General features: G+C 40.3%; 1 protein-coding gene across 2 annotated transcripts; it reads right to left on the reverse strand.

The window, feature by feature from the left end:
• Positions 1 to 155: 155 nt before the first annotated feature.
• fbxw8 (F-box and WD repeat domain containing 8) lies at positions 156 to 27,592 on the reverse strand. 2 transcript variants are annotated; one of them, XR_006924713.1, is made up of 12 exons: positions 27,090 to 27,592; positions 23,845 to 23,949; positions 22,688 to 22,852; positions 22,468 to 22,556; positions 21,487 to 21,644; positions 21,213 to 21,409; positions 19,866 to 20,111; positions 8,633 to 8,760; positions 3,839 to 4,012; positions 2,662 to 2,778; positions 1,942 to 2,169; positions 156 to 212 (listed from the first exon to the last, which is right to left on the reverse strand). XR_006924713.1 is itself a non-coding variant. In XM_046841852.1 (11 exons), the coding sequence occupies exons 1-11, from the start codon at positions 27,480 to 27,482 to the stop codon at positions 2,001 to 2,003; spliced, it is 1,941 nt and encodes a 646-aa protein (XP_046697808.1). In that variant the 5' UTR covers positions 27,483 to 27,592; the 3' UTR covers positions 410 to 2,000. The 2 variants fall into 2 exon arrangements, 1 of the variants encoding a protein (XP_046697808.1); XM_046841852.1 differs by lacking the exon at positions 156 to 212 and having other exon boundaries at positions 410 to 2,169.
• Positions 27,593 to 27,942: the final 350 nt, after the last annotated feature.

Raw genomic sequence — 27,942 nt, forward strand, 5'->3', positions numbered from 1 at the left:
TCACCTGAAATGGTCTTCCAACAGTCTTGAAGGAGTTCCCCGAGAGATGCTTGGCACTTGTTGGCCCTTTTGCCTTCACTCTGTGGTCCAGCTCACCCCTAAACCATCTCGATTGGGTTCAGGTCCGGTGACTGTGAAGGCCAGGTCATCTGGCGCAGCACCCCATCACTCTCCTTCTTGCTCAAATAGCCCTTGATGCCTTCAGTGTGACTCTACAATTTTCATAGTCATGAAAATAAAGAAAACTCTTTGAATGAGAAGGTGTGTGTATATATATATATATATATATATATAATGAATGCAAAACAAAATTGCTTGTCGTTTTTCTATTAACCCAAAGCTTTTTATTAAACATCAACAGTTTACATTTGCTTGGTTAAATAATATTTAAAAAAAATAAAATTGAATAAATCGAATTAATGCACTACGCTTTTTATATTATTGATTAATTAAAATGAGTAAATCATTTAAATTGACACAAATTCAGTTGATTAAACAAAAATAAATAAATGGAAAAATGTAAATAGTTCACATTTGTCAGACCCTAATTTGAGTAATACAGATGTGTCTGTAAGTGTGCGTGTTTTATATTTTAATATTGAATTTTCTGAAGATATAATCTATTTATCTGTTCTACTGATTTCACCCTTTTAAGAGAAATTCTTGAAGCTGGATATAAAATGTTGAAGAATCCAAAGCGTTAGCCGCTAGCCACTTCCTGGTTAGCGGCTAACTCTAGCGCTATAGATTCTTTAGCGTTTTAATGCACGGACAAAACAAATGGTATTTCCAGCACGGAGTGAGACGCCACAGAGACACCGCGGTGCCGATTTGAGACTTCAAATGATTAGTGATTCAAAATTATTTTTTTTTCTGAGTAAGGAAACAAATAAAACGTATTTATTTTTAATAAAAACGGTCAAACAGAAATGCACGCTGCATTAAACGTTAAAATGAGTTTGCATGATCATTTTGACAGCCCTGATTTATAGATTTGCCAAATTCGACATCGAGCTACACAAAAAAAATTTCCACAATTTTCCACTCTTCCATGTTCAGGACGTGTTCAGAGCTAAAGGTGATGTACAGTAGATACATGTAATTGAAGCCTGTCTTTAAAACCTATTCCAGAACCCACATCCAAACGAACCACAACAATGCTATGTAGAGTAAAGAGAAAAAGTGTGTCTCATTTTCTTTCTCATATTTAAATATGGACAAACAGTATCGGGACACCTGATTTCTCGAATCTGGAGATACACGATCCTATTGGGCGTCTTTAAATGTGGCGGCGTTGAATTTGCCTTCACTCGAACTATAAGATCCAACCCTGTTCCAGCATGACGACGCTCCATGAAGATGTGCTTTACATGGGTTGGAAGATCTCCTGCTAAAAAGAACCCTATTGAACACCTTTGGGTGTGTCTGGAGAATCGTATGCTTTACTAGTTACATGTGTAAAGATCAAGCGAGAACATTTACAGGAAAAAAAAACAGACTTGAGTTAGTAAATGTATCTGATAGGAATTTATACACCATTGGTATTTTGGAGAACTTCAGATCCTCTCTCGTTCGAGGTCCTCGCCCAGAACAATGAGTCATTTAGAAAAAAAAGAAAGAAAAGAATCAAGGTGTTACAGTTCAGCACAGTCCTGATTATCACATGACTCATGTGTACAGACCAAACACTGATATTAAAGCTAAATAAGAGCTTTAAATGTCTAATCGGCGATCGAGTTTTATCCGAAAGTGTACTTTTGATCCTTCAGACATTCCGATCGTAATTGTTTCCGCAGCGTCTTTGTGACTGGGATCATTATATACATATAAACATGTCCATATAAAGCAACGATTTTCCTTAAAAAATATCACCACTGTAAATACCAGACGTTCGAGTCTGTAATAAATCAAGAAAACAACCTTATTATAATGTCAAATCACCTGAGAAAACCATCACCTCCTCACTGACTCTGATTGCTCTTGCCCAGGTGCATTGTGGGTCAGAGCCCGGAGCTGTGAGGATCAGCGAGCGTGTCGTAAGGCGTAACGAGGCCGATGTTGTAGCTGTAACCGCTCGTCTCGGTGTAGTCGGACCTGCAGATGGGAAGCACGTGGTCCTGGGAGGAGGAATCCACAGAGAAATCGTAGAAGCAGATCGCCCCCCGGTGTCTGCACACAGAATAACAAGCGAGTCTGCAAATTATGTTTAAAGTAAAAGAAATGTATTTATCTTACTCTTAAATGTTAAACATTAGTATTTATAATGTATGAGGGGAAATTAAATTAAAGCTTAGATGGTTTTCTTTTTCTAAAATTTTTTTAAAATAATAAAATGATAAACATGCCCTCAATTTGCAGTAAACAATGCAAACTAAAATCAAAAGGAACATGCAGATGTCTAGCAAAAATACATTTCCAAATTATTGACAGGCACTTATTATTATTATTATTATTATTAATATCATTATTATTTTTATATGCTGAAACATTGTTGCCATCATCAGCCTCATAACAATAGGAGAAAACTAATGATGTCTAATCTAGCTAGATATTAGTATTTAAAAAATAAATAAATCTATCAATTAAATCTGTGTAGAAATGTTTTGTGCAACAGAAACCCATGATGAGTGGTGTGTTGTTCTTGGTTGCTCGGTCTGTTACCTGCGGTGAGCGGTGAGATCATCATCAGTGATGCACGCACCACGTGGGTTCTTTTCATCGGGGATGTTGGCCGTCACCAGGGTGCTGCTGTTAAACCGTATGTGACGGACTGGGTGTCTACACACACGCACGCGCGCAAACACACACACACGCATGCTTTACTATGTCTCTGGATATTATCATCATCATTTTTTAAATCAATGCCCGGGGAATAAATTGCAATTGAACAATGTACAATGTAAACAATATACATTTATCAACTAATATATATATAAACAAACACAATATATTTCTAAAAGTATTGCGTCACCTGATCTTTCCTGCTTTATGTGGTTCTTTTCCAAACTGTTACCACAAATCTGGAGGCACTCAATTGTACAGGACGTCTTTAGATACACTAAAATACAATTTTGAATTCACTTTAACTTGGAAACCCAAAACCTGCTCCAGCATGGTGATTCCCCTGTGCACAAAGTGAGCTCCTTGAAGATCTGGTTTCGAGCTTTGGAGAGGAAGATCTTGCTGCTATAGAGATCTGATCTCATCCTCACCTACATCAGTACCTGCTTTTCATAACACCCTTGTGCCTGATAAACACAAATATCCATAAGCACACTCCAAAATCTAGTGGAACATCTTCCCAGAAGAGTGGCGGGAATTATAGGAGTGGATTGGGACTAAATGTGGAATGCAACATTTGAAGATCACATACCAGTACTTATGACCAGGTGACCCAATACTTATACTAATAGTGTGTGTAAATATTATATACACACACACACACACACATTCATATATTGTATAGTTTAGATAACACGGTACTGCTCCGTTTTGCTAATCTGTGTGCTGTAATTGAATTTGGATTAAATTATTAACAGATTGCAGTGCACTACCCCATACTGATCACCATTATTCTCACTTCTGTGTAGGACTTATTATATTTTTAAGGTATGATGTCATGGAACGCATCTATGGTGTAAGCTTGTACAGAAAATAAATCTTTCACTGCTATGTAAACGCAAGAGCTGGATCATTTGCATTACCATCTTATTGTAAAACAACTGTCCAGAGCAGATCTCTGATCTTTAACACCAATTATGAACTTGAGTGATGTAGCTGAGGCTGAAGAACTTTTTAATGCCTCTACTTCGGCTTACTCCCAATCTAATGATCTCACCTGTTGTGCATCTCCCAGAGCTTGGCCCCCATCCTCATTTCCCACACGCAGACTAAACCCTCTCCGCCGCCGCTCACGATCTTCCAGTCGTCCACCTGCACCGCGGTCACGCCCATGTGATGGCCATACAGCGAGACCACCGAGGAGCCAGAACGCAGGTCAAACACTCGTACCCTGAGCAAGAAAAAACCCACAAAACATAAGAAAAAAAGGAACAAGGTTATCGCAGAGACTTCGAACTAATTTAGAATAAAAGTCGTCCCCACGCTTGTTTTTTTCCAACCTTCAAAGCGGCTTTGTGAGGACTGAATGATTGGCTGGCAGCCAAAGCAAACATAATAAGTGACCAAGAAAAAGGCACAAAGGATTTGGAAACCATCTGTGCCCACTGTTGCTTAATGGTACCGAAAGCAGCCAAGGGATAAGTGCACATGGACACGCTCCTAATCACCGAAATCTAATTACGCTCAAACGCTACATTTCCAGTTTTAGAGATATTGAGCCTTTGATGCATGTCTAAGCGCGATGTAACGACGGAGACGCCGCATCGGAGTGGACGCTGCGTGGACGTGTCTTTGTGCCGTTTTAATTTCATTGAAACGCTCTTTGTCTCGCGCTCGTGAGCGAACGGAACTCGTGTTTTCCTGGCCGTTCCTAACTTTCATTAATCTCGCGCTGGAACGCAGGGCGACTCGGGCGAGCTGTCGACAGACACGTTTCCTTCAATAAATCAGACGTGCGACTTTCCAACAGGTCCCGCACCAGACGCTCTGGGGAGCGCAGCGACAGTTTGTTCCTAACATTCAGTTGCATCGTGTTTCTGTGGAAAAATAAAGAACCAAGCATCAGCTATTTTCCTTTTCTTTTTCTCTGTGCCTCAAAATGTAGATTTGCTCAGATTTTAAATTTAAATTAGTAATTACTGATATTTAATCTATCTGCCTGTCTGTCTGTCTGGGCCTGCCTGCCTGCCTGTCTCTCTCTCTGTCTGTCTGTCTGTCTCTCTGTCTGTCTGTCTGTGCCTGCCTGCCTGCCTCTCTCTCTCTCTCTCTCTCTCTCTGTCTCTCTCTCTCTCTCTCTCTATCAGCCTGCCTGTCTGTCTGCATGTATCTCTGCCTGTCTGTCTGTCTGTATCAGCCCGCCTGCCTGTCTCTCTCCGCCTGTCTGTATCGGCCTGTTTGTCTGCCTGCCTCTCTCTCTCTCTCTCTCTCTCTCTGTCTGTCTGTCTCTGTCTGTCTGTCTGTCTGTCTGTCTGTCTGTATCTGCCTGCCTGCCTGCCTGCCACTCTCTCTCTCTGTCTGTCTCTATATGCCTGTCTGCCTCTCTCTCTCTGTCTGTCTGTCTGTTTGTCTGTCTCCGCCTGCCTGCCTCTCTCTTTTGTCTGGCTACCTGTCTCTCTCTCGCGCTCTCTCTCTGCCTAATTGCCTGTCTGTCTGTTTTTCTTCCTGCGTGTCTGTCTGTTTCTCTCTCTCTCTATCTCTCTCTCTGCCCGTATGTCCCTCTCTGCCTCTCTGTGTCAAATTAATTGAAAGGAGGGATGAATGCATGCATCAGGGCCTGGCCTTTGGCCACTCTAATGGCCACCCAGACCTAAATTCCCTCCTGTTTCCGCTCTGGGGGCTTGGACGGAGAGACGGACTCTCTGGCACTCACACAGATCATTTTGTTGAGCTCCTCAATCACAGAGACAGACAATAGGTAAGAGCATCTTCCTTGCTCTCTCTCTCTCTCTCTCTCTCTCTCTCTCTCTGTCTGTCTGTATCTGCCTGCCTGCCTGCCTGCCACTCTCTCTCTGTCTGTCTCTATATGCCTGTCTGCCTCTCTCTCTGTCTGTCTGTCTGTTTGTCTGTCTCCGCCTGCCTGCCTCTCTCTTTTGTCTGGCTACCTGTCTCTCTCGCTCTCTCTCTCTGCCTAATTGCCTGTCTGTCTGTTTTTCTTCCTGCGTGTCTGTCTGTTTCTCTCTCTCTATCTCTCTCTCTGCCCGTATGTCCCTCTCTGCCTCTCTGTGTCAAATTAATTGAAAGGAGGGATGAATGCATGCATCAGGGCCTGGCCTTTGGCCACTCTAATGGCCACCCAGACCTAAATTCCCTCCTGTTTCCGCTCTGGGGGCTTGGACGGAGAGACGGACTCTCTGGCACTCACACAGATCATTTTGTTGAGCTCCTCAATCACAGAGACAGACAATAGGTAAGAGCATCTTCCTTGCTTTCTCTCTCTCTCTCTCTCTCTCTCTCTCTCTCTCTCTCTCTCTCTCTCTCCTTATTGCAGATGTGCAGATCCAAAGAGCGCTCTGAGGATGCAGTGATGATTAAAAGGGGCCACAGCTGGACCCAACAACATGGGGCCCTCAACCCTTGGCTGTGTGCTTAGTGCCCGAGTGAAACGCAGCAGGAGTTTATCTACAAAGGGCTGCTAAGCTTTTCTTTACTTGCCAAATAGTGCTTCCGCTGTCCAGGCACGAGTGCATCTGAAAGCCTCTTTACTTGGCACAGCAACTCGTACTCAGAAAAGGAGCTTCCAGATGTGTTTAGAGGCTTGTATTTTTTTTCTTTTCTTTTCATGACCAATGCGTGCTCGCTTTCTCTTTTTCCAGAAGTAGTCCTTTGTCTACTTAATCAATCTCCTTGAAGGTGATGAGGCTCAGATAATAACACGGTCCTTTTATCTGTGGAGTTTTCAGCCGCTTTACCTCCTAAACCATAAGTGTCTAAGTCTTTCAAATCCTTTTTACACAACCGTTTTCAAAGGTTAGACAACAAAAAAATTAATAACTAAAAAAAAAACCCACCACATGACAGGATGGAGGCTTGTGCTTAACAAATATTATATTTTTTCATTATGGGATGTACTAAATAGATGTTTTTAAAATAAAAATATTATGGAAAAAATATGAAGGATTCATATCCTGCATTTTTAGTAAAAAAAATGCAAAAAAAACAATTTCTCATTTTATATATATATATATATATATATATATATGTTATTAAGAAGTTTTTATTTTAGAGTACAGTGGTACCATAGAATACGAATCGAAATTGATTTCCGTATCGTTTCCGCATAGAAATTCAGAATCTCGTGGGCTAAAATTTAAAGAGATTAAAAAAAAAAGGTAAAAGTAGTGAAAGTAGTGAAACGAAGCAAAGTGCATTAAAAAAAGAGAAAAATAAGCGATAACAGTGATGCGTGTGACAGTCTGCCCGATATCATAGTGGAAGGAGATTCATCTCCTTCGACACAATAATTCTCCCTCCTTCATCTCCATCATAGTAAAGTACCAAGTAAAGATAATGTTTTCCTCTTAGATGTTAAGGCACCATTATTAAATATTAAATACTAAATAATTCCTTCGAAGCGAAGCCAGGAGCATGAAAGCGCAAGGAACCAGAGCGGTAGATAGTCTGGGTGATCTACGGTCATAACTAGTAGATCGGACGGTGAGTGAAGGGGAATAGGGACCTTATATAGGGGACGGTCCAAATGAGGATGGGTTGAATCTGGTTCCTCTTAAGGTTTCTTCCTTGCAAGTTTTTACTTGCCACAGACGCCATGGCTGCTCATCAGGGATACATACACACCATTCACCTTAACTGTTGATTTCTGTAAAGCTGCTTTGAGACAATGTCTGTCGCAATAGAAATAAACTTGACTTGACGGTAAATGGAGGACAGATGTAGGTGATTAGACAGGTGTAGGTGATTAGTAGGAGGAAGAGGCTAAGCGAGAGTGTGGAGTAAAGGAGGGAGGTGTGGCTGGTGGTTCTTTCACAATAATATTAGTGCATATTGGTGATATTTCAAATTTTTATAATAATATTGAAGGTTGTTCGGAACTAATTATCCCACTTTTCATTATTTCTAATGGGGAATTGATGGAAATTCATATCGAATATTTCAGAGTGCGAATCGTGTTCCGGAACGAATTCAATTCGTATTCTGAGGTACCATTCCATTTTACTGATCCCAGAGGGAAATTGAAATATTTCTTCGCAAGAAAGAAAATAGAAAGAAAGAAAGAAGTGTGGCAGCTTGGTGATACTTAGTGATGCTGTCCCTCTAATAAACTCATTTCTAATCCTGTCCATCGTCGTCACTCCCAACGAAAACCTCAACATCTTCAGCTCTGCTACCTCCAGCTCCACCTCCTGTCTTTTACTCAATGCCACTGTCTCTAATCCATACAACATCTCAGGTCTCACCACAGTCCTATAAACTTTCCCTTTCACTCTCACAGATACTCTTCTATCACAAATCACTCCTGCTATCACTCTTCTCCACCCACTCCACCCTGCCTGCACTATTTTCTTCACTTCTCTAACACATTATATAAAGTCGAATAAATGTGTTTTATTGGTAGTTTTACGTATTAGTTTATACACATTACGACTGATCAGGAACTTTTCAGGAAATTTTTCCAGCCACATGTGGTTCTTAGAGGCACTCAATTGTCTAGGATGCATTTCATGAATATTTCTCTTCATTATTATTATTATAATTGGCTCATGTTATATACTATATAAAACTCCAAATGCAACTCTGAGAGAAAGTTTGCAGGCGTGTTTTGGGAAGAATCAGAACAACTCGATTTATGCTAATGCTTTTCTTATAACGAGCTTCTCCGTTGCCTCCGGCAAAACAATTCATGGCAGTGTAGAAATGCGAGATGTTGGGTATTAATCCCAGCTTGTTTAGGACACTTGAGGCTTCCAGGCTTACGCAGAGATGACAGAAGTGTGTGTGTGAGAAAGTGCATGCTGGATCATTTGCGTGCGCGTGTGTTTTGTACGTGACGCACCGCCTGTCTTTGTTTCCACACACCAGCAGATGCAGGGGGGCATCTCTCAGGCTGATGCAGGTGAAGTCTCCAGCTGAGCTCCCCAACACCAGCTCAGTCTGGCTGGTCTCCAGGCTGTACACCCGAATCTGAGGACACAGAAAGAAGCTGATGGTGTGGACGGAGAGATAAGCGATAACTAGAAAGAGAGAGACAGGTGTGATCAGAGACAGACAAGTCTCTGACGATGGCAGCTTTCCAACTCGGGCACCTGCTCCAAAGACCTCACTTTAACGCTCAAACATCTCACACGTCTCTGCAAACTCCAGATAACAATCTGTATACTACATTAAAAAACTTTTTTTTTTTTACTTTTGGATTTTGGATTGTGGAGATTCATTCAACTACAAGGATGTTAGTAAAATCAGGTACTGATGTAGGTGAGGTGAGGAGACTTGGGGTTCAGTCAGTGTTCACATTCATTCATGTATGGATGAATGGATTGGGATGGATGGGGATGGATTGGGATGGATGAATTGGATGGATGGATGGATGGATGGATGGATGGATGGATGGATGGATGGATGGATGGATTGGGATGGATTGGGATGGATTGGGATGGATTAATTGGATGGATGGATTGGATGGATGGATAAACAAGTTCTGTCAGATTTAATTTTTCCAGTATTTGGAACCACTGGTGTTTTAGTCTGTATGTAAATATGTGATGTTGTGGATTATGTCTGGGTTTTTTTTATGATTTATTTTAAGTTTATTGATTGTTGGTTTGTTTATTTTGTTTGCTGTATCGTCCATGTTAATGGACCGTGTGTGCCTTTTTAATAAAGTTTAAAGTAAATTAGATTTTAGGTTTGGTTATAACAGCTTTAACTCTATTCACTACACTGCAGTGGAGGTAAGAGATTTATATTGATTTAGTCGCAAGTGTACAAGCAGTTACTATAATTCCACATATATGACTGTTACCCCTGTGAGACCTCCACCATCTCTCCAAAACGTTTGCCAAATCGTTTGCTACACAAAAAAAAAAAAAAAAAAAGAATTATCGAATAAAACAAATCCAATGCTGACAGCTGGATGAGAAACAGCTTTGGCTGGCAACATGGCAGCTCCAAAATTGGCAAATTGCTGGTTGTAGCTACCAGCTATACACTGCAAAAAAAAAAAAAGGGGGGGGGAGCAAGGAGAATAGCCAAATTGGACATGAATAATTGAACCGGCAGATAAAGAAATCAAACAAAAGCAAGGCGAGCGAAAAGGGAGCTGCATGATGTAAGTTTTGTGAAGGTGCCAGATGTTTAGTGGCACCAGGACGGGCCAGAGACTCTTAATTGAGCGCTGGACTCCGGCGAGCCAAAACCTCAGCAAGATGCGGAACATGACAAGCAAACGGATTTGAGCGAAGGAAAAAATAAGGGAGTCTTTGTTCTGCGTTAAATTTTGTCTTTCCTTTTTTTTTTTTGCTTTCTTGATCGATCCATGCTTGAAACACTTGTTGCAACCAAGCACTAAAAAAAAGGACCTAAAGATTGTATTGTGCATATTTTAATTAAATTCAGACGCACTTCTTCGAAGTCGATTAAACTCGGCATCATATACTACATGTACGTCTCATATTGAAGCTAGATGGCGTCTCAAGTACTTAATTATAGCCGAGCGCTAAAGAGGCACAGGAACAAAGCCTGCATTATCATGCAGATTACACGGTAATGTTGCTAAGGTGTACCGAGAAATTCATTCACGTTAATAGATTGCTTCACTGGATTCGATGTATGTCCTATATCCCGTTTATCCCTCCTAATTACGCCTAAATGGATACCAAATTATTTCATTTGTGTGTGTTTTTTTATGCAAGTCTAACAGGAATTCTCATGAACAAGCTCCTCTACAGCTCACAATTTCAGCACCCAACGGTGCAATACGGTGTTGTGTTGTTTTTTTCGCCAGACAGATTGTCTGCTAAATGCGAAAGTGGCGCCTCTGGGTATGCCAGCGTGAGTTGGGCGCATTTTGTGTGTGTGTGTGTGTGTGTGTGGAGGGCTGGCTTCATGTGTGTAAGTGTTCCAGAAACACACTGAAAGTAAGCAAGTTTAACACACACTCCAGAAATAGTCCAAGGATTTGATTTCTTCCTACAATCTGAAATGAAACTGGGGGAAAAAAACAACAAAAAAAGATGCATACTGTACCACATCTTAACTGAATGCAGATGTATCAAGGGACAATTGAACTGGTGCAGCAATCACCCCAAGGATATGTTTTTACATAATGTAGCCTTTGCATCATGAAGACGTTTTGATATTACTAACAATAAAAATCCTTGCAGGCAGAGAATCTTTTTTTAAACCACAAAGAAACAAAACAAAGATAACAGCGAGGCTAAATCTCAGTGTGAGTTCTAGATAATCATCAACAGCTTCAGCATCTTTATAAAGAAAGAAACACGACTAATCCTCTCACATTCCTGGTTGGCAGGTCTTTAAACATTGTTTTCTGCCAGTCAGCTGTTTGGTTGTGAAGTGGAACTTTGTGCCAGAACACTAGAAACGTCTTGAAGCAGGCTTCCCAAGAACCGGAGGAAGTGTGGTGCAGTGAGGGGTGAGAGCAGGGCTCTGAGGGGGGCTGTCTGTTTTCAGCTTTGTAGGTGAGAATCAGAAAAGGCGTTTAATACTTCTCATACAGAGCACAGGGTCAGAGCGCAAGGTCAGAGCACGGGGTTAGAACGCAAGGTGAGTGCATGTGGTCAGAGTGCGGGGTCAGAGCACGAGGTACCCCAAGAGTGGCAGCTTGGCGATAGCAGGGTTTGAACCTTCCAAGCAGTAAACCAGAGCCTGAACCACTGAGCTACTACCTCCTCGAAAGAAAGAAAGAAAGAAAGAAAGAAAGAAAGAAAGAAAGAAAAAGTGTCCTTTCCCATTCAGTAAATTGCATCTGCTAACACAGTTGATGAAATCCAGTTGGAAAAGCAGAATTTCTCGATTGTAACTAGCCAAACATGGGGGCAGGTGTGTGAGTGTGTCGTCTTCTTCTTTCAGCTTCTCGCATTAGGGGTCACCACAGCGGATCATCCGTCTCCATACCCCCCTGTCCTCTACATCTGCCACTTTCAAACCAAACCTTTCTCGGCACTGTCGTACGCTTTCTCTAAATCCACAATGCAACTCCTTCTGTCCTTCTCTATACTTCAACAACATTCTCAAAGCAATTAAGGTGTCTGTGGTGCTCTTCCTCAACATGAAACCATACTGTTGCTCACAGATGGTCACCTCTTCTCTCAGCCTGGCTTCCACTACTCTTTCCCATAGCTTCATGGTGTGACTGATCAACTTAATTCCCCTGTAGTTACTGCAGGTCTGCACATCTCCCTTATTCTTAAAGATCGGTCCCAGCACACTCCTTCTCCATTCCTCAGGCATCCTCTTACCTTCCAAAATCTTGTTAAAAACTCCACCAAAAAATAGTGTATATATATATTTATATATGTTCTATCCTCGATCCTATTTTTTAATTGACTGATGACTATTGGCTGGAGTTTTGGAGGTCAGAGGCATGGCATGCAAATGAGGCAAATTTACAGCAGCGAAAAAACATATTGGAAGATAATTAAAATCAGTTTTAACTGCTAAGAATCTGTTAAAGAAAAGTAATTAACTTCACGTCAGACCGCATCCCAACTTCTTATTAGACTTATTACGTTATATAAACAGTATTTGATCGATAAAGCTACCTGACTAAATAATATTATGCATTTTCATTGATTTGCCATTTACCATCCGCAAAACATGCTACTGTTGGCGCACTGTTCTCTTTATCGAGGCGTAATTCACCACTGTGACAATGCAGAGGCAAAGACACTTCGGAAAGTGTGAATCTTTTCACCGAGTGAACTCGGGATGCCTCTTTCACTTCATTAACAGGTTTTAATGAGTCGTATGCCTGCTCATTAAGGAACATAGAAACACCTCAGATCTGCCAGTGTGTGTGCTGGCAACTCGAACTTCCCCTCGCGTGGTATGAAAATCCCCGTCAACACACGGCACCGATGGCAGACATGACAATGACATGCAGGCAGAGCAGGAAAAAGGTGCTAATCATGAATTGGCAAAAAATGGAGGGATGTCGAAGATCAGTGCAGAACTGAACGCAGGATTGTTTGATGGGAACTTAAAGCTGCTACTGGGTCAGTGAGCTTTGCACTTTCACTGGATAGAAGGGTGTAGTTCATATAGATAGTCATCTAGCCTCTGAACTTTCCAGACATTCCATATTACTTTCTAAACCTCCTACTGAAGATGGACCAGTGGTGGACAAAGTACACAAACCATGAAGTTGAGTATTAAAGTGAAGATTCATTCTGTAAAATGTGACTCCAGTAAAAGTAAGTGTTCCTTTAAACAGTCACTTGAGTAAAAGTACAAGTTTTTGCCTTCAAATGTACTTCAGTATCCAAAGTACTATGATTTATTATGGCTATAATGTTCCTATGAAGTTGCAAAACATATTTGACCTTTAAATAGAACACAATTTGATGTTTTATGCAGTTGCTGAGTTACACTATTAGTGTGAATTCTAGAATTGTAGTAGAAATTTATACCTGCGAAACTAAATTAGTGTTAGCAATTTATACCCATTTGTGCTCGGCAAGACGTAGGAACGTCGTGTCGCGGAATAGATGCTCGGATATTTTAATGATTGGTTCATATATTGTCCGTCTGTGTCCGAGTAGTCGTTTCCGCTCATCTCCAGCTGGGTACTTCTCAGCAAATGTTGTCTGCTTCGTTTGGAAACGTCATTTGACTACTTTTTTTTTTTTGCTCATCACATATTAAACATGCCGGCATCACTGGCAGTAAAAGCGAATGTATGTGTCCAGGCAGAATTAAATTCTCTTTTTTTTAATCTGAGATTTTTTTTTTTAGATTTATCCATAGTTAGTTTACAAGAGCTGGGGTCTGGACATTAATATCAGCTACTTGCTGACTCCTGTGCTAGGTGATCGAGCAGTGAATTGGCAAGGCAATGGTCCAGGGGATGGTCAAGGTGATGGGCCAGGGGAAAAGGCCAAACGAAAGGCCAAACAGAAGGGCCAGTTGAAGGGACCAGGTGACTGCCTGGTCTATGGCCCAGAAAAACGACCAGGTTGTCACCAGGTGAAAGACTAGATAATGGAGCCAGCCTAAGGGGCCAAGTAGTGTGTCAGGCCAAGCAACGGGCCAGGGCAGGATTTCTCAGTTCCAGTCCCATAGTCCACAACAGACTCCCTACTATGGGACCTGTAATTCATTTAGTTAATTATCAGTAGTAAATCTGGTCTGGCAGTAAATTCGTTGATAAATGTTTTGCAATTACATTGTTACCATTTCTAGTGGTGCTGCATTTCAAAGTTAAAACTAAAAGTATGTTGTATCACAGCATTGCCTCAAGTTAAAGAGAGATAACATGCAGTACTTCAGAACTGTTCTTTAAAAGCAGGTAAATTAAGTTAAACGTGGTTGATGGTGTCCCTATTTTTTAGGAGATCCCGTGTTGCTTTGGAGTATTTCTTGAATTGTTCTTAATATTTGCAAACCATTTGAAAAACAAAATTGTGCAAACAAAAGCAAAATTTATCACTGGATAATAAATGAATTATTTATTGTTTTTTTTCTCAAAATTCTTAATTCATCGGTCAAAAATAAGTATTTGTTATTTTCATGCATTACTGATCTAATTGTTTGTGGTTGCTTTGAGTGTATTAACTTGAATAGAGAAAATCATAAGTGAAGATTAAAGAAGAACAAAAGAAATTCTCTCATGACATGCCTTTATTCCCCACTAGAGGGGCGTGCCCAACACTTTGAGAACCATTGACTTAAGCAATGAACTGATGGCTAGATGTTTTGGCGGTTGAGACTATTCAGGTGAGAACCGGTATAATATATTTTGCTCAACATGACAACAAGTGAATATGTAGGAAACAACAGAATTAATTCAATAAATGTACCAAAGTATTCGTCATTTGTTCAAACTGACGAGAAATTGTTTTTATGACGTGGAGGCTAAACAAGTAGTTTTAAGAATTTCATTGCTGATCTGAGAAATGCACCAGAGCAAATGAGAAAAACTGTAAAGTACGAAATGGAGGTACAAGAAGTCTGCGATATTAATTTGTGCATGTGTGGCAAGCAAAGATAGTCTTTTCTACAATCTGCTGAAAAACTCTGGCAGAGGTATACTGTGGTTAACTGCTATCAAAAGCCATTGTCGCTTCTGCCTTCAAGGTTTTTATCTGTGCAGCTCAGAGTGGTTAGGGTGAATGACTGACTTGACCACTCACCTCAAAAGTGAGCCATTTTTCGTCTCTGAAAAACTACTAATTGTTTCGAGCACGAGGTGCAATTTCTGCACTGTGAAGTGCTGCCCAATGTATTTCAAAGGGTTCAGGCGGAACTCTCAAACGGTTGTTGAGGTGATTTTGTTCACTTCAGAGTTCATTTTGCACTCGCGTCACATCAATAACAAAGACAAATGGTTCAATTTCACCCCTCCTACCCGTCCGGGGTGATGAGAATTACCTGGATGGTGCATGTGCACATGTATGCCTGGAGCCTCGACAAAGATGCAGTAATGGTACACGACACTGTACGAGGTGATATCAAAACGTTTCGAGACCTGTTTCATAACACGGCAACAGATGTGAGCACAAGGCGCAGTCACAGGGAGCACCGATCTTCATAAGTGCGTGTGCCAAAAGACATCGTCCTGTGTACATTGGTACACCAGCATAGAACAATGAGCAAGCGTGAAATTCGCGTGAATCCCGACAAATCTGCCGCAGAGACGTTTGAAATTATCAAACAACGTGATCTCACTTCCGCATCCACCCTACTCCCCAGATTTGGCTCCTGCGGACTTCTTTCTCTTCCCGAAGATGAAGATCTAGCTCAAAGGTCGCTGTTTTGACACCATTGCGGAGATCCAGCCCGAATTGCAGAAGGTGATTGACACGCTCCGAAAAGAAGACTTCCAGGACAGTGGCAGGAACCCCCCAAATCATATTCCAGAAGTGGCAGGAACCCCCCAGGTCATATTGCAGAATTGGCAGGAACGCTGCAGGCGCTGTATTGCTGTGCATGGTGACTATTTGAAGATGATGGTGTGTAAATGTAGATAAATAAAGTACTTTCTTGTAAACAGAGCTCGCCTTGAAACCTTTTGATACCACCTTGTATTTGCTCCTGCTGCCAGACAGTGGCGTTTCTTTATGTCTGTATCTTTCTAGTTATTGTCTTGTACACATGCCAGACCCTAAAAACACCTTACAGTGCTACTCATTTATTATCATTACTAATATTTATTAACAGCTTTTTTCTTTTCACAGTTCTATTTAACACATAATTATAATAGGCTGTATATTAACTTATTCAAAGAAAACTGGTAGTTCTGTGTGAAATGAGACATTGAGCACCCCCATGTAATCAAAATGGCACAATCCTCGAATCTTCAAATATTCGGGGTCACCCCTACTATGGATGCGGCCCATTAAATGCTTCTACTGAAATGAGTGTTTACGCATTTCAAGCATATTTCAATCATACCCTATGCTTTAAATGAGCGTTCCTGTTCCTGCTATCCTTATTATCAATACTCAATGCACTCTCTGTGAGATATATCCTCCCTAAGGTTGCACAATTCTTGGAGGTTTCAAGACTTGTAACTTTCCATGGGAATTAACAGAAAATTTGGGAAATAAAAATAATTAAATAGAATAAAATGGGAATTTACTAAATTATAGGTTATAACAATGTAGTTGAAACTTACCACATTAAACTACATAAAATAAAATAAAAATCTTGCAGGATAAACAACCAGATTTAATGCCATTTCAATTGAAATTCTACCCTGCACTGCCATCAATCACAAAAAATACTAAACAAAACAGTAATATTTTGAAATATAGGTTAAGAGATATCTATAACTGTTCTACTTACAAAGTAAATTTTTTTTTTTTTTATTTGCACGCATGCCAGCTTATGACCAAACAAAATGTTTATATTTATGTTTTTTTATATGATACAGTTTATATACATTTCCCCATATTTCTAATTAATTCCCACTAAGTTTCCAACTTGGAATATTTCCAAAATTCCCAGTTTCCACAAAGTTTCTGGAAATTTACCAGAAATAGCCAGATAACTCTTGTTCTCCAACTAGGTCAGGTTCTTCCTCAGCAACAACATCTTACTACTTAACCTTTAACTTTTATTAACATCCTGTTAAACGCTGTGCTGCGAATTCGGTTACGCAGAGTTTTTGTACCATTGTGTATCATTCAGTCTGGTAAGTTAGCCGGGACCCCGTTCCTCGTTGCCCCTTGCTAGCACCAGTTTCCATACTAACAATCTGCAGCAAAATATCCAACAATGAAATCATAATCCAATTTAAACTAATTCTATGAAGTAAACAATAAAATAAAGAAAATATATGAAAAACAAAAAATAATCAATTCAATAGAATAAATACGATACAAATAATGATGTTGAATATCATTAGCGGAATTGACAGAATTCACTGAGATATTTCACCACAAATAAAAACAGCAACGCTATGAAACCAAGCTGAAATTTATTCATCATTTTGCTTCAGCAAAAAGCTGTTCGAGGGTGAAATATTCCTCCCCTGACATCATTTAGATGAAACGGGGCTTTGAGAAATTGTTCTGTCACTCAAAGATTCGCCGTTCGCTTCGCTGTAGTTTTTGAAGCCCGTCTCGCTAATGAGAGTGTTTAAATGGCGGTGATGTCAGCGGGGAAGCAGAGCCAAGCTATTGTCTAATACGGAGGGACACCATCTGCACACATCCATCATGCACTCATCTAATTACCATCTACAGTCATCCTGCTTTACACATTACTCCAGCTACCGTTCGGTCCGGTTCCTCCGGGAGCTGGACCTGAGCTCAGGTGAACATCTCTGAAGACCAAAGAGGTCTTTTTAATTTCTCGGGAAAGTCTCCAGCGACATGAGTAGTTTATTATAAAAGCATTTACACATCGGACTTAAGTGTTGTTAGGCTTTTTTTCTACATGATGACCATGGTGATTAACACTGTTTAAACTCTAATAAGTCCCCTGGGTTTTTATTTCTTTTAGTCCGTCTCTAACGTGTTTGGGGCACAGACTAAACAAATAAAGCGCCGTTTCTCTGAAACGTCAAGACTAAAAACAAACAGAAGTCTCCTATGAGAAACTTCAGGACCCAAGGCTTGTACTAATTATGTGAGTGGTCCTAGAGGAGAGGAACTATTTTTGAAACGACCCCAAATGTACCAGCTCATAACAGCCGTGCTCTTGAGAATTCACACACACACACACACACACACACACACACACACACACACACACACACACACACACACACACACACACACCAAGAAATTACCATGTAACAAAAGGGTTATAAAAATAGGACAAAATATATAAATGAGAAACTATTTAAAAATCTATTTCCGACCAGATGATATAAACGCACAATGCCAACTTGATTGATTTACGATTTACACCTGAGCGGTTGAATACTAAAAGCCTCGCTCATTGACCCAGAATTGGAAGTTTGGGATTTGAACCCCCTTCCTTCTGATCCAAGGTCCAAAACCACCGAGCTACCACCGCCCCACAAGCGATTTCACTTGGTTAACGCATGATTCCATTTCTGTAGCTTGAATTTCTATTCTTAGAATTGAATTTTAAATAAAATCTCTTTAGAGACAAAAAAAAAACTAGCACTTCTTGTAATCTTCCTGAACAGACATTCTTAGAATGATTCATGTTTAAAATTCAGAGATATTTTTCCCATTATTCTTTTTATTTCATCTTGTTGGAACGGATACTAAATGTAATGCCCTTTTGTACTTACATGATTGGTGGATGTTCAGTAATAAGTGAACTGTCTGCTATACTGACTCACGACAACATTTGATCACAATCACCGCACACCTCAACCTCGTTTAGCTGTAATAAATGGACATTCGGTGCCACCCAGATGAGGACGGGCTCTTGAGTCTGGTTCCCCTTAAGGTTTCTTCCTTATGCCACCTCAAGGAGTTTCTTTGCCGCAGTCATCAGGGACAATCTTACACTTATAAAAAACAATCTAATTCATTCTTTATTACCACATTATCTTTGTAAAGCTGCTTTGAGACATTGTCCATTGTTAAAAGCGCTATACAAATACAAATGAATTGAATTGGACAGTGGTACGATTTTTGCAAAGGATGCGAAAGCCACCTTCAAAAGCCTCTTTCGCTCTCTTTCTGTTGATCTGTACGTGCTCCTGAGCTACTCATTGTTCTTTCCAGATCTGCCTAGTCCATCTATGGACCTCTGAAAACTTCTGGAATGATTTCAGATGAAGACTCATGAGTTTAATGTGGAGGGTTTAAACTCAACAATTGTGCAGATGGATTTTAATTGTACTTGATAAAAGTTTTCTATAATGGTTCAGGACTACGGTTGCAATGAACAGTTTTGTAGGTAAGTCTGCATCAATGATGAAACTATAATGAATGGACATTCATTATAGTTCCATCCAGATGACTTCCTCGTGCCACGTATCTCAGGGAGTTTTGCCTTGCCATCATCACCACTGGCGCGCTCATAAGGGATCATTTATGATGCTAAAATGTAATATTTAGAATTTATTTTTATTCTGTGAAAGCGGCTCGGGCCAATGTCGGTTGTTAAAAATGCTATACAAAAACTCCAAGCTCTGATTTCCAATTTTCGATGTGAAGTGAAGAACACTGATTATCTCTCCATCATGGCCTGGCAAGTGGGTATTTATTAGGCAACAAGTGAACATTTTGTCCTAAAGTTGACGAGTTTGAAGCAGGAAAAATGGGCGAGCGAAAGAATTTGAGCGAGTTTGGCGAGGACCAAATTGTGATGTCTAGACGACTGGGTCAGAGAACCTCCAAAACTGCAGCTCTTGTGGGGTTCCTGGTCTGCAGTGTTCAGTATCTATGAAAAGTGCTCAGAGGAAAGAGCAGTGGTGAACACGGCGACAGGGTCGTGGACGGCTGAGACGCATTGCTGCATGTGGGGAGCGATCGCTGGTCTGTGTGATCAGATTCAACAAACGAACTATTAATGTTATGCCTGATCAGTGTATAAATCTGGGGTGTCTCCTACAATGTTGATATTTAAGTAAATCATCTGTAAGAATTACACCTTGTGTAGTACGATTGCGAACTGACCTTGTTCCCTCCGTCGTTCATGCCCCAGCCGCAGCTCTTCACTCCCACCGCAGCTCGGCATGCGCTCACACCCAGGCAGGTCACGGGTTGGCCGTACACCGAATGAAGAACTCGGGCTCCTTCTTGCTTCTCTTCCTCATGGTCTTCCTTTCTCACACTTGGACCTAGCAGATACACACTCTCAGCAGCCCAGGCTGAAACCAGTGGGCTCTCACGCTTCCCTGGAACCACCAACACCCCGTCCACCTAAACAACCAGACAAATAAATGTCGATTTTTTTTTGGAGACCATTAATACCATACGCACCTTTTTTCCCCTCCAATGTTTTTTTTCTTACATGCTAATACAAACAGAAATTTTGCTAATATAAAAGTCACCCCTCACTTTTTTTAATATTGTTCTGTTGCAGCCTGAAACTATAATCGTTTTTAATAAAAAAAAATTATTCATCAGGTAAAAACAGAATTCTGGGAAAAAAAACCTAAATATGACATGTACATTGAGAAGTTTGCTCAGGTGCCTTCCTAGTCCTCTCGAACGTTCATGAGAAGTTTCTACACCTTCGCTGGAGTCTACACATGTAAAATGAAATGGATTGGACACGATTTGGAAAGGTGCACACCTCTATAGAAGAGGCCTCACAGCTGACGATGAATATCGGAGCAAACGCCAAGCCATGATGTCAAACAAACTGCCTGCAGAGCTCAAACACTGGTTGTTGTAAGGCATAGATTTCAGGAAGGCTACAAAAAAAGATTTCCAAGAACACAGTCTCCTCCATAATTTTCTAATGGAAGAAATGTGGCACAAACGTGAATTCTTCAAAAGAGGCCAAACTGAGAAATCATGGAAGAGAAAAGCCTTAGTGAGAGAGGTGACCAAGAACCAGGTGGTCTCTCTGACTGAGATCTGGAGATCCTGTGAGGAGATGAGATAAAGTTCTTGACGACATCATTGCAGCCCTCCACCAATCTACCCTGTCGTTTTATTCTTTTAAATAAATTTACAGACATTTCGAGAATTCTGTTTTGACTTTGTTGTTTTGACTGAGTGTAGATTAATGAGAAAACGGTTGTAGTATCAGGCTGCAACAACACAAATATACATGAAGATATGCACCAAATACTCCACATAAAGGGTTTAGAGACGTCTATTTAACATTTTTGAAAGGAGTCTCCAGTGTCAGGGTTTGGAAAAAGCCAGAGGTCAAGCAGGAAAGGCCAAACTTGCTGCAACAAATGCTTACAGCTGCTTACAACATATGTGGAAGCAACAACTGATGACTACAAAAAGGTTTAAATGTATGAGTCATGGTTTCATTGTAGTCGTTACTAAATATTCACTTACAGGTTTATCCAACTGGGTGAGACACACAGTGCTCCAGTAGCCCCGATCATCCGGAGCGTCCACTCGCACCTCCGACCCGGATGCAGAGGAGACCACTGGCGTGTCGGCGCTCAGATCGAGGGCACACACCTGCTGCAGGTGCTGATAGTGATGGATGGGCTCTCGACCAGATCTGGTGCTCCAGACGTTCACACACCCTAAACATTCAGATTTATTTTCACACTTTATGGTGATGATGATAAACCAATGAATCAAAACCTCTCAAACCTCACACCGTTCTCGTAAGCAGCGCAGGCCACGGTATCGGTGACTCGCACCGCACTAACGTATGCCGATGGGGTCTCAGCTCTGGTGCTGTGGGCAGGCTGCAGGTTCAAAGCACCCGTGTCCCAGTGGAGGGTGTCCCATAGCCGCACGTCACCTGATGTATACCTGGGGAAATGCCTGATTTTAGAAGTACTCAAGTATAATGTGTAAGGATGTAATACAAAAAGTACCTTCTCAAAGATGCATGAATTCAAAAACACAAATGATTTCTGCCTGGTGGTTTATCTTAAAATCTTATTTTATAGTAGATGTTTTTTTTTTTTTTTTTATCTGTGCAGCATTACTGTGTCCCAAATCATAACGTTACTATGTAACAGTTCATAGCATTGTTGTGTCGCAAACCCAAATCATAGCATTACTGTTTCCAAATCATAGTGCTTCTGTGTCCCAAATCTTAAAGTTAATGTGACACAAATTGCAGTACTACCGTTTCCCAAATCATAGCATTTCTATGTCCCAAATTGTAGCGTTTTTGTGACACAAATCATAGCGTTTCTATGTCCCAAATCGTAGTGTTACCATGTCCCAAATCGTGGCGTTACCATGTCCCAAATCGTGGCGTTACCATGTCCCCAATTGGTAGCAGGTTGAAATGAGTATTACAGTGGTACCCAAATGATATCGTCTACGTCTACTTTTCTAAAGACACATTCTGAGCTAATATTGTAAAACTAAAGAGGACTTTTAAAGTCGATTATAAAGTACAAAAAGCTAAACTGCATCATTAAGCAACAACGTTGCATGGGCGCGTTGTGTCCTGGTACACGTGTTGTTATTTTGTAAGAGATGTCTCTCTAAAAAGTATAAGTATGCAAATTGGGATGCAGCACACACCAAGAGCTAAATCCAAATCGGCCTGGGGATTTCTGTAAAGGTGACAGTATCAAAGTTAGCAATAAACGTTGGCTGTGTGTAAGTGGACGCTCACCCTGCGACGATATGTCTATCAGAGGAACTGACATCGCACAGCACTTTCCCGAGTTCATACTGTAGCTGGCTGATCGACCCGACTCGATTCTGCAGGATGTACGGACAAAACGAATGTCAATACTGCACACGCACACAAACGCATCTGATCGTAAATCTGATCTTACTTTAATCTTAAAGTAAAGCGTTACTTTTGTTGAAGACCTGCACCAGTTACTCACCTTCCAGTTGTACTTGACAGTTTTCTCAGTGTTAAAGCAGTCCCTCAGTGTACTTTTCCAGCACGGCGAGTCGGACACGCTCGCGTCTTTCTGATAGCCTTCCTCGAGGAACAGCCTGTACCACAGGACCTCGTCCTCCGCTAACACTCTCCACGACTTGCTCACCTGACACACCAGACAATACACTTTATGGGCAAACGTTTATGGGCACATAACCATAATAAGTAATAAGTGCTTTCTGGACATCCCAGTCCACATTTAGTTCCACTCCACATATTCTTCTGGGAAGATGTTCTGCTTGTGGAGATCATTTAGATGTTTCGGTTTCTTCCCATGCACTGGGAACACTGAAGAACTTTCCTATCAAATACTATCAGATAGATTTACATAAATTTACTAATTGATGGAAGTCTGTTTTAATGGGTTTTTCGTAAGATGTCTTGATGTTCTCGCTTGAACTTTATATACAATTGTTTCGTATGTAAACGCAGTTTGATTTTCAGTATAACTACTCAATTTGGATGAAGTTTCATGGACACCTGAGTATTTGATTGGTGTGCACATTCCACATTTAATCTCTAATTGCTGTTATAACAACTAGATAGTGGATGGTACCAATACCGATATCTAGATTGGATCGTACTTGCCGATATAAATCAACCAAAAGTTTTTAAAATGGATACTAATTAAAAAACTAACATATTTAAAACTCCATGTGCAATATAGTACTAAACTTTATTACAAAAAAAATAAATTAAATAAATAAAAAAGTACAGAATAATTGAAATGTGCCAAATGAAATAAATATGAATATATTAATTCATATATATATTTTTTTTATAATTAATAAAGTATAGCGCTCTCCGTGCAGCACGCACTCTCACGGGTAAAAACAGCGTGTAGTGTCAGAGATTGGCCTCTAGAGGCTGCTCTCGTAGTTTTTCTTCGTTGCTCATAAAAAAAAAATAAAATACTTCCCAACATAATATATTATTTAAAAAATCGTTCTTAAAGCATCATTTGTACTACAGTGGCATAAAAGAAGTGATCAGGGGTATGAACAATTATCATGATATTGTAAAAAATATTAATCTGAACACCTACAGAACATCAGAATGAAAAAAATTAAAAAAATTTAAAAAAATGAAGCTGCTTACCTGAGCGCATCGCCCCAGATCAACCCGGGTTAGGAACTGGAAGATCTTCAGAGCCAGTTCATACGGCAGCTCGATGTCAAAGAACGGGATTTCGTTCACCTCGTTCTAAACGGGTATGGGGGAAATCGAGAATCGCTGATTATTCACTGAGGATTTCATTTTGCAGAGTTTTTCGCCCTTTTTTGTGCTTCCTTTTGAAATAATAATAAGAGCAGACCAATTGTTATTTCAAACAAATTATGATTTATGCCCATTACTTTGACATACACAGGACGATGTGCCTAAATATACGTCAGGTGATTGTCACAGGTCTGTGCTCCCTGTGACTGTGTGCACAGCCTCGTGCTGCCATCTGTTGGTCACGGTACAAAACTAGTACAAATCTTTTTGATAGCAACTCGTATACTGTTTAACAGCTGAGTGCACATACCCGAATAGTGTTTAACAAATGTAAAATATTTCAATAAATGTTTATATTTAATCGTATTTAAGCAGTTTAATTTGTGCCAATTTAATTGATTACTCAATTGAATCAATAAATTTTAATTGATATATATTACCAACAAATATATATGTTCTTGAAACTGCCGTAAATCATTTCGACATGCTATTAGACAGGAAATAGGGTGTAGCCACAGGCACCTTCAGGACAATGACTTAAAACTATACAACAAATTGTGACAGTGCCACCTACTGGTCAGAAGCAGCAATACCATGTAAAAAAAAAAAAGGCTTAAACCAAATTACCATTTTTGCTACTCCTTGATATCCTGCTGTGCTCTGTTTTTTGTGTTATTGTTTAGTCAACAGTTGTAACGTAAAAAGAATTTCTTTTTAAGAAATAGTTGTAACGTAAAAAGAATTACAAAAGAATTTTTTGTAACGTAAAGAATTTTGGGTGCTTGGTCTTGTAAACACGCTGCTTGCAGCTTTATTTTTAGAATTTGTTTCGACTGTTTCCTAATGTTCCATTTAAACCTGGATAGACAGGTGCGTGTATAAAGTGTGTCTCTGGTCCTTCAGCGAATAAAAGGCCATATTTAATTTCACCTGCATTTCTGCGCATTTTGGACGGAAAAGGAAAAATATATATCTATATAAAATATCTATCATAAATATATATATATATCAATTCATAAGGCTCACTGTGTGTCCATCAATTGTATAATCAATAACCAATAATGGCAAAATAAAAACAGATTTCTAGAAATGTCTGTACCTATTTTTTATAAAATCAAACCGAAATATTGCACGTATACAAGTTTCTAGACCCTCTGCAACAACACCTGAAAATGAGCTCGGGTGCCTTCCATTTCTCTTGAATGTTCCTGAGATGTTTCTGACTGGAGTCTACCTGTAGTAAATTGGACATGATTTGGAAAAACATGCCTCTCTATAAGAGGCCTCACAGCGGACAATAAATATCAGAGCAAAAACCAGGCCATTAAGGTCAAAAGAAACTGCCTGCGGTTCTGGAAAAAAATTAGATTGGACTGCTGCAAGGTGCGGTGACGACTACAAAAGATTCTGCTGCACTGAAGCCTCCTGAGAGCATAGTGACCTCCGTAATGTTTAAATGGAACGACTTTTCCCAGGCTGCAACATAAAACAAAAAGAAAAAAAAACAAAAAAAAAAATGAAGGGGCTCCAAATATTAATGAAAGGGTTTCTGCAGGTTTTTAAGACCATTAAGAATGACATTTAAATTCATCAATTTGCTAAACATGAACTTTCACATCGCTGAAAAATAACCAATAACAGGAAGCTGATTGGCAGTTGCACGTTGGTCTCATTTGTAGTCGTAATATTATATTTGGACCGGTGAAAGAAAATTTTTGACTTTTTAAGACTCTACTGTATAAATTATATTCTAACATATATTTATCTGCACTTTTGCACGATTGCTACATTTTACACTTCTGGTAGAGGCCAAACTGCATTTCGTTGCTGTGTACCTGTACAATGCAAAGACAATAATGTATCTATCTATCTATCTATCTATCTATCTATCTATCTATCTATCTATCTATCTATCCAGCTATCTAGCTATCACAAATATATTTGAATTCGGCTTTGTGTAAATACTGCTCCGATTCTCGAACTCCTCGATTGAGACACTGTTACACCAAACAACACCGACAAACAATTGAGCCAATGGTACAGATTGTTTACTATCTAGATTGTTTACTATCTCCTCTCCACTAATATGCTGGTGTGTGGTGGGCGTTCTGGCGCAATATGGCTGCCGTCGCATCATCCAGGTGGATGCTGCACATTGGTGGTGGTTGAGGAGAATCCCCCCTTTCATATGTAAAGCGCTTTGAGTGCTGCAGAAAAGCGCTATATAAATGCAACGAATTATTATTATTATTATTTACATTCATCTTCCGAATATATTAAAATCGGCTGAAAATCCTGGGGTCAAGTGTGCGAATGAAGGGAGAGCGTGTTAGAGAAGTGAAAAAAAGATGAAGAAGAGTGATGGCAGGAGTGATAGAAGATAAAAAAAAAAAAAGTCTAAGATGATGGTGAGACCTGCGATGTATCGTTTAGAGACTGAAAGACAGGTGGAGCTGGAGGACGAGGAGTTAAAAACAATGGACAGGATTAGAAACTAGTTTATTAGAGTGACAGCGCATGATGGACGTTTTGGAGACAAGGTGAGGGAGGTGAGATTGAGATGTTTGGACATGTGCAGAGGAGGGTCATGGGGTATATCAGTAGAAGAATGCTGAGGATGGAGACACCAGAAAGGAGGAAAAGAGGAAGACCAAGAAGGTGGTTTATGGATGTGGTGAGGGAAGACATGCAGGTAGTTGGTTTCAAAGAGGCAGATGTAGAGGACAGAGTTGTATGAGGACGGATGATCCGCTGTGGCGCCCCCTAATGGGAGAAAAGCAGAAGATCCTTCAAACATATTAAAAAAGATATTACTCCAAAACCTGAAACAGCACAACACACCTGTCGCTCCTCTGCCTGTTATGAGTCTCTTGTACATTTGTATGATTTGCTCTGACAATCAGCAGTCAGTCAACATAAAGGAAAAGGGATTAATTACACCAGTGAGCTCAGGGATAAGATCCAAACTCTTATTAACTGAGCTGTAACACTTCACAAGGTCTTGACTGTTTTCTTCTAGAAAAACTTCCAGAAACACGTGACCACAAATCTTTTTATTTAGATCTAAATAAATAATAGGTAATATCCAGTAGTGGATCTACCCACCAATCGTATATTGAACCTACCAGATCGTGAATAAACTGGTCTATGAGTGTAAGACGAGCTCTGTTTGGAATGTGTGGAGCTGAGAGGAGCTGCTGCGGTTCCTCTCCACGCTCACAGCGCCTCTTCCTCCGCATCCTCTCCTCCTCCATCCTGGCCAGCAGTGGGCTGCTCCTTCCATCCAACAACCCCTCTGCTATCGACACGTACTGGGGCTGATCTTTACATCCATTCCCATCTCTGGGTTTCTTCTCACATTCTCCAGCACCATGGCCGCTCCTCGGCTCTTTCTTCCCATCCGCTTGGCTACAGTGTCCAAAATCCCCCGCCGCACTCTCCCCTTTTAACCGAGTCGTTTTCTCCAGTTCCTGCTTCCACCGCTTCCTGAAGTCCACAAGATCTTCTCCAGCCTCCATTGCATGTTGAATTTAAGGTTAAAACTGTTCATATACACCGCATTAATACGCTTCCTTTATCCCGCACCTGAAGCAAAACAAACTTCGCGGTCCGACCGCGTAATCGCCTCGGCTGGATAATGCGTCTTTACTTTTAATAGTTCCGGGTGCCGCATTTAATGGTTCCGTTTGCTTAACATTATACACAATATTTTGCTCTGCCTTTTTTTTTGGTGTTTAAAAAATGTATTAAAAAATTACAAGACCAATATTGATTAAATGATGAACCAATATTTCTTTTTTTTTTAGGAGCCCAATTAAACCCGCTAATCAACGTTTTTTTTGAATAGTAAGAAAAATTGAGGCTAATGTGGTTAATAATAGGAGACGATACATTAAAGATACATATGAAGCAGCTACCGATGCGATACGATTTACTCCTATTGCGCGATCTGATTCAACGCAATGCGATTCGATGTCA

Source organism: Silurus meridionalis, chromosome 27 (genome assembly GCF_014805685.1).
Source record: "Silurus meridionalis isolate SWU-2019-XX chromosome 27, ASM1480568v1, whole genome shotgun sequence".
Lineage (NCBI taxonomy): Eukaryota > Metazoa > Chordata > Actinopteri > Siluriformes > Siluridae > Silurus > Silurus meridionalis.

Bases quoted from the DNA above. Each gene is read 5' to 3' on its own strand.
- fbxw8 (XM_046841852.1), bottom strand. From the start codon at position 27,482: ATGGAGGCTGGAGAAGATCTTGTGGACTTCAGGAAGCGGTGGAAGCAG. The intron at 21,645-22,467 runs GTGAGCGTCCAC...GCATTTCCCCAG, and splicing joins GATAGACATATCGTCGCAGG to GTATACATCAGGTGACGTGC. The intron at 2,779-3,838 runs GTGAGATCATTA...GCGTGTGTGTAG, and splicing joins CTCTGGGAGATGCACAACAG to ACACCCAGTCCGTCACATAC.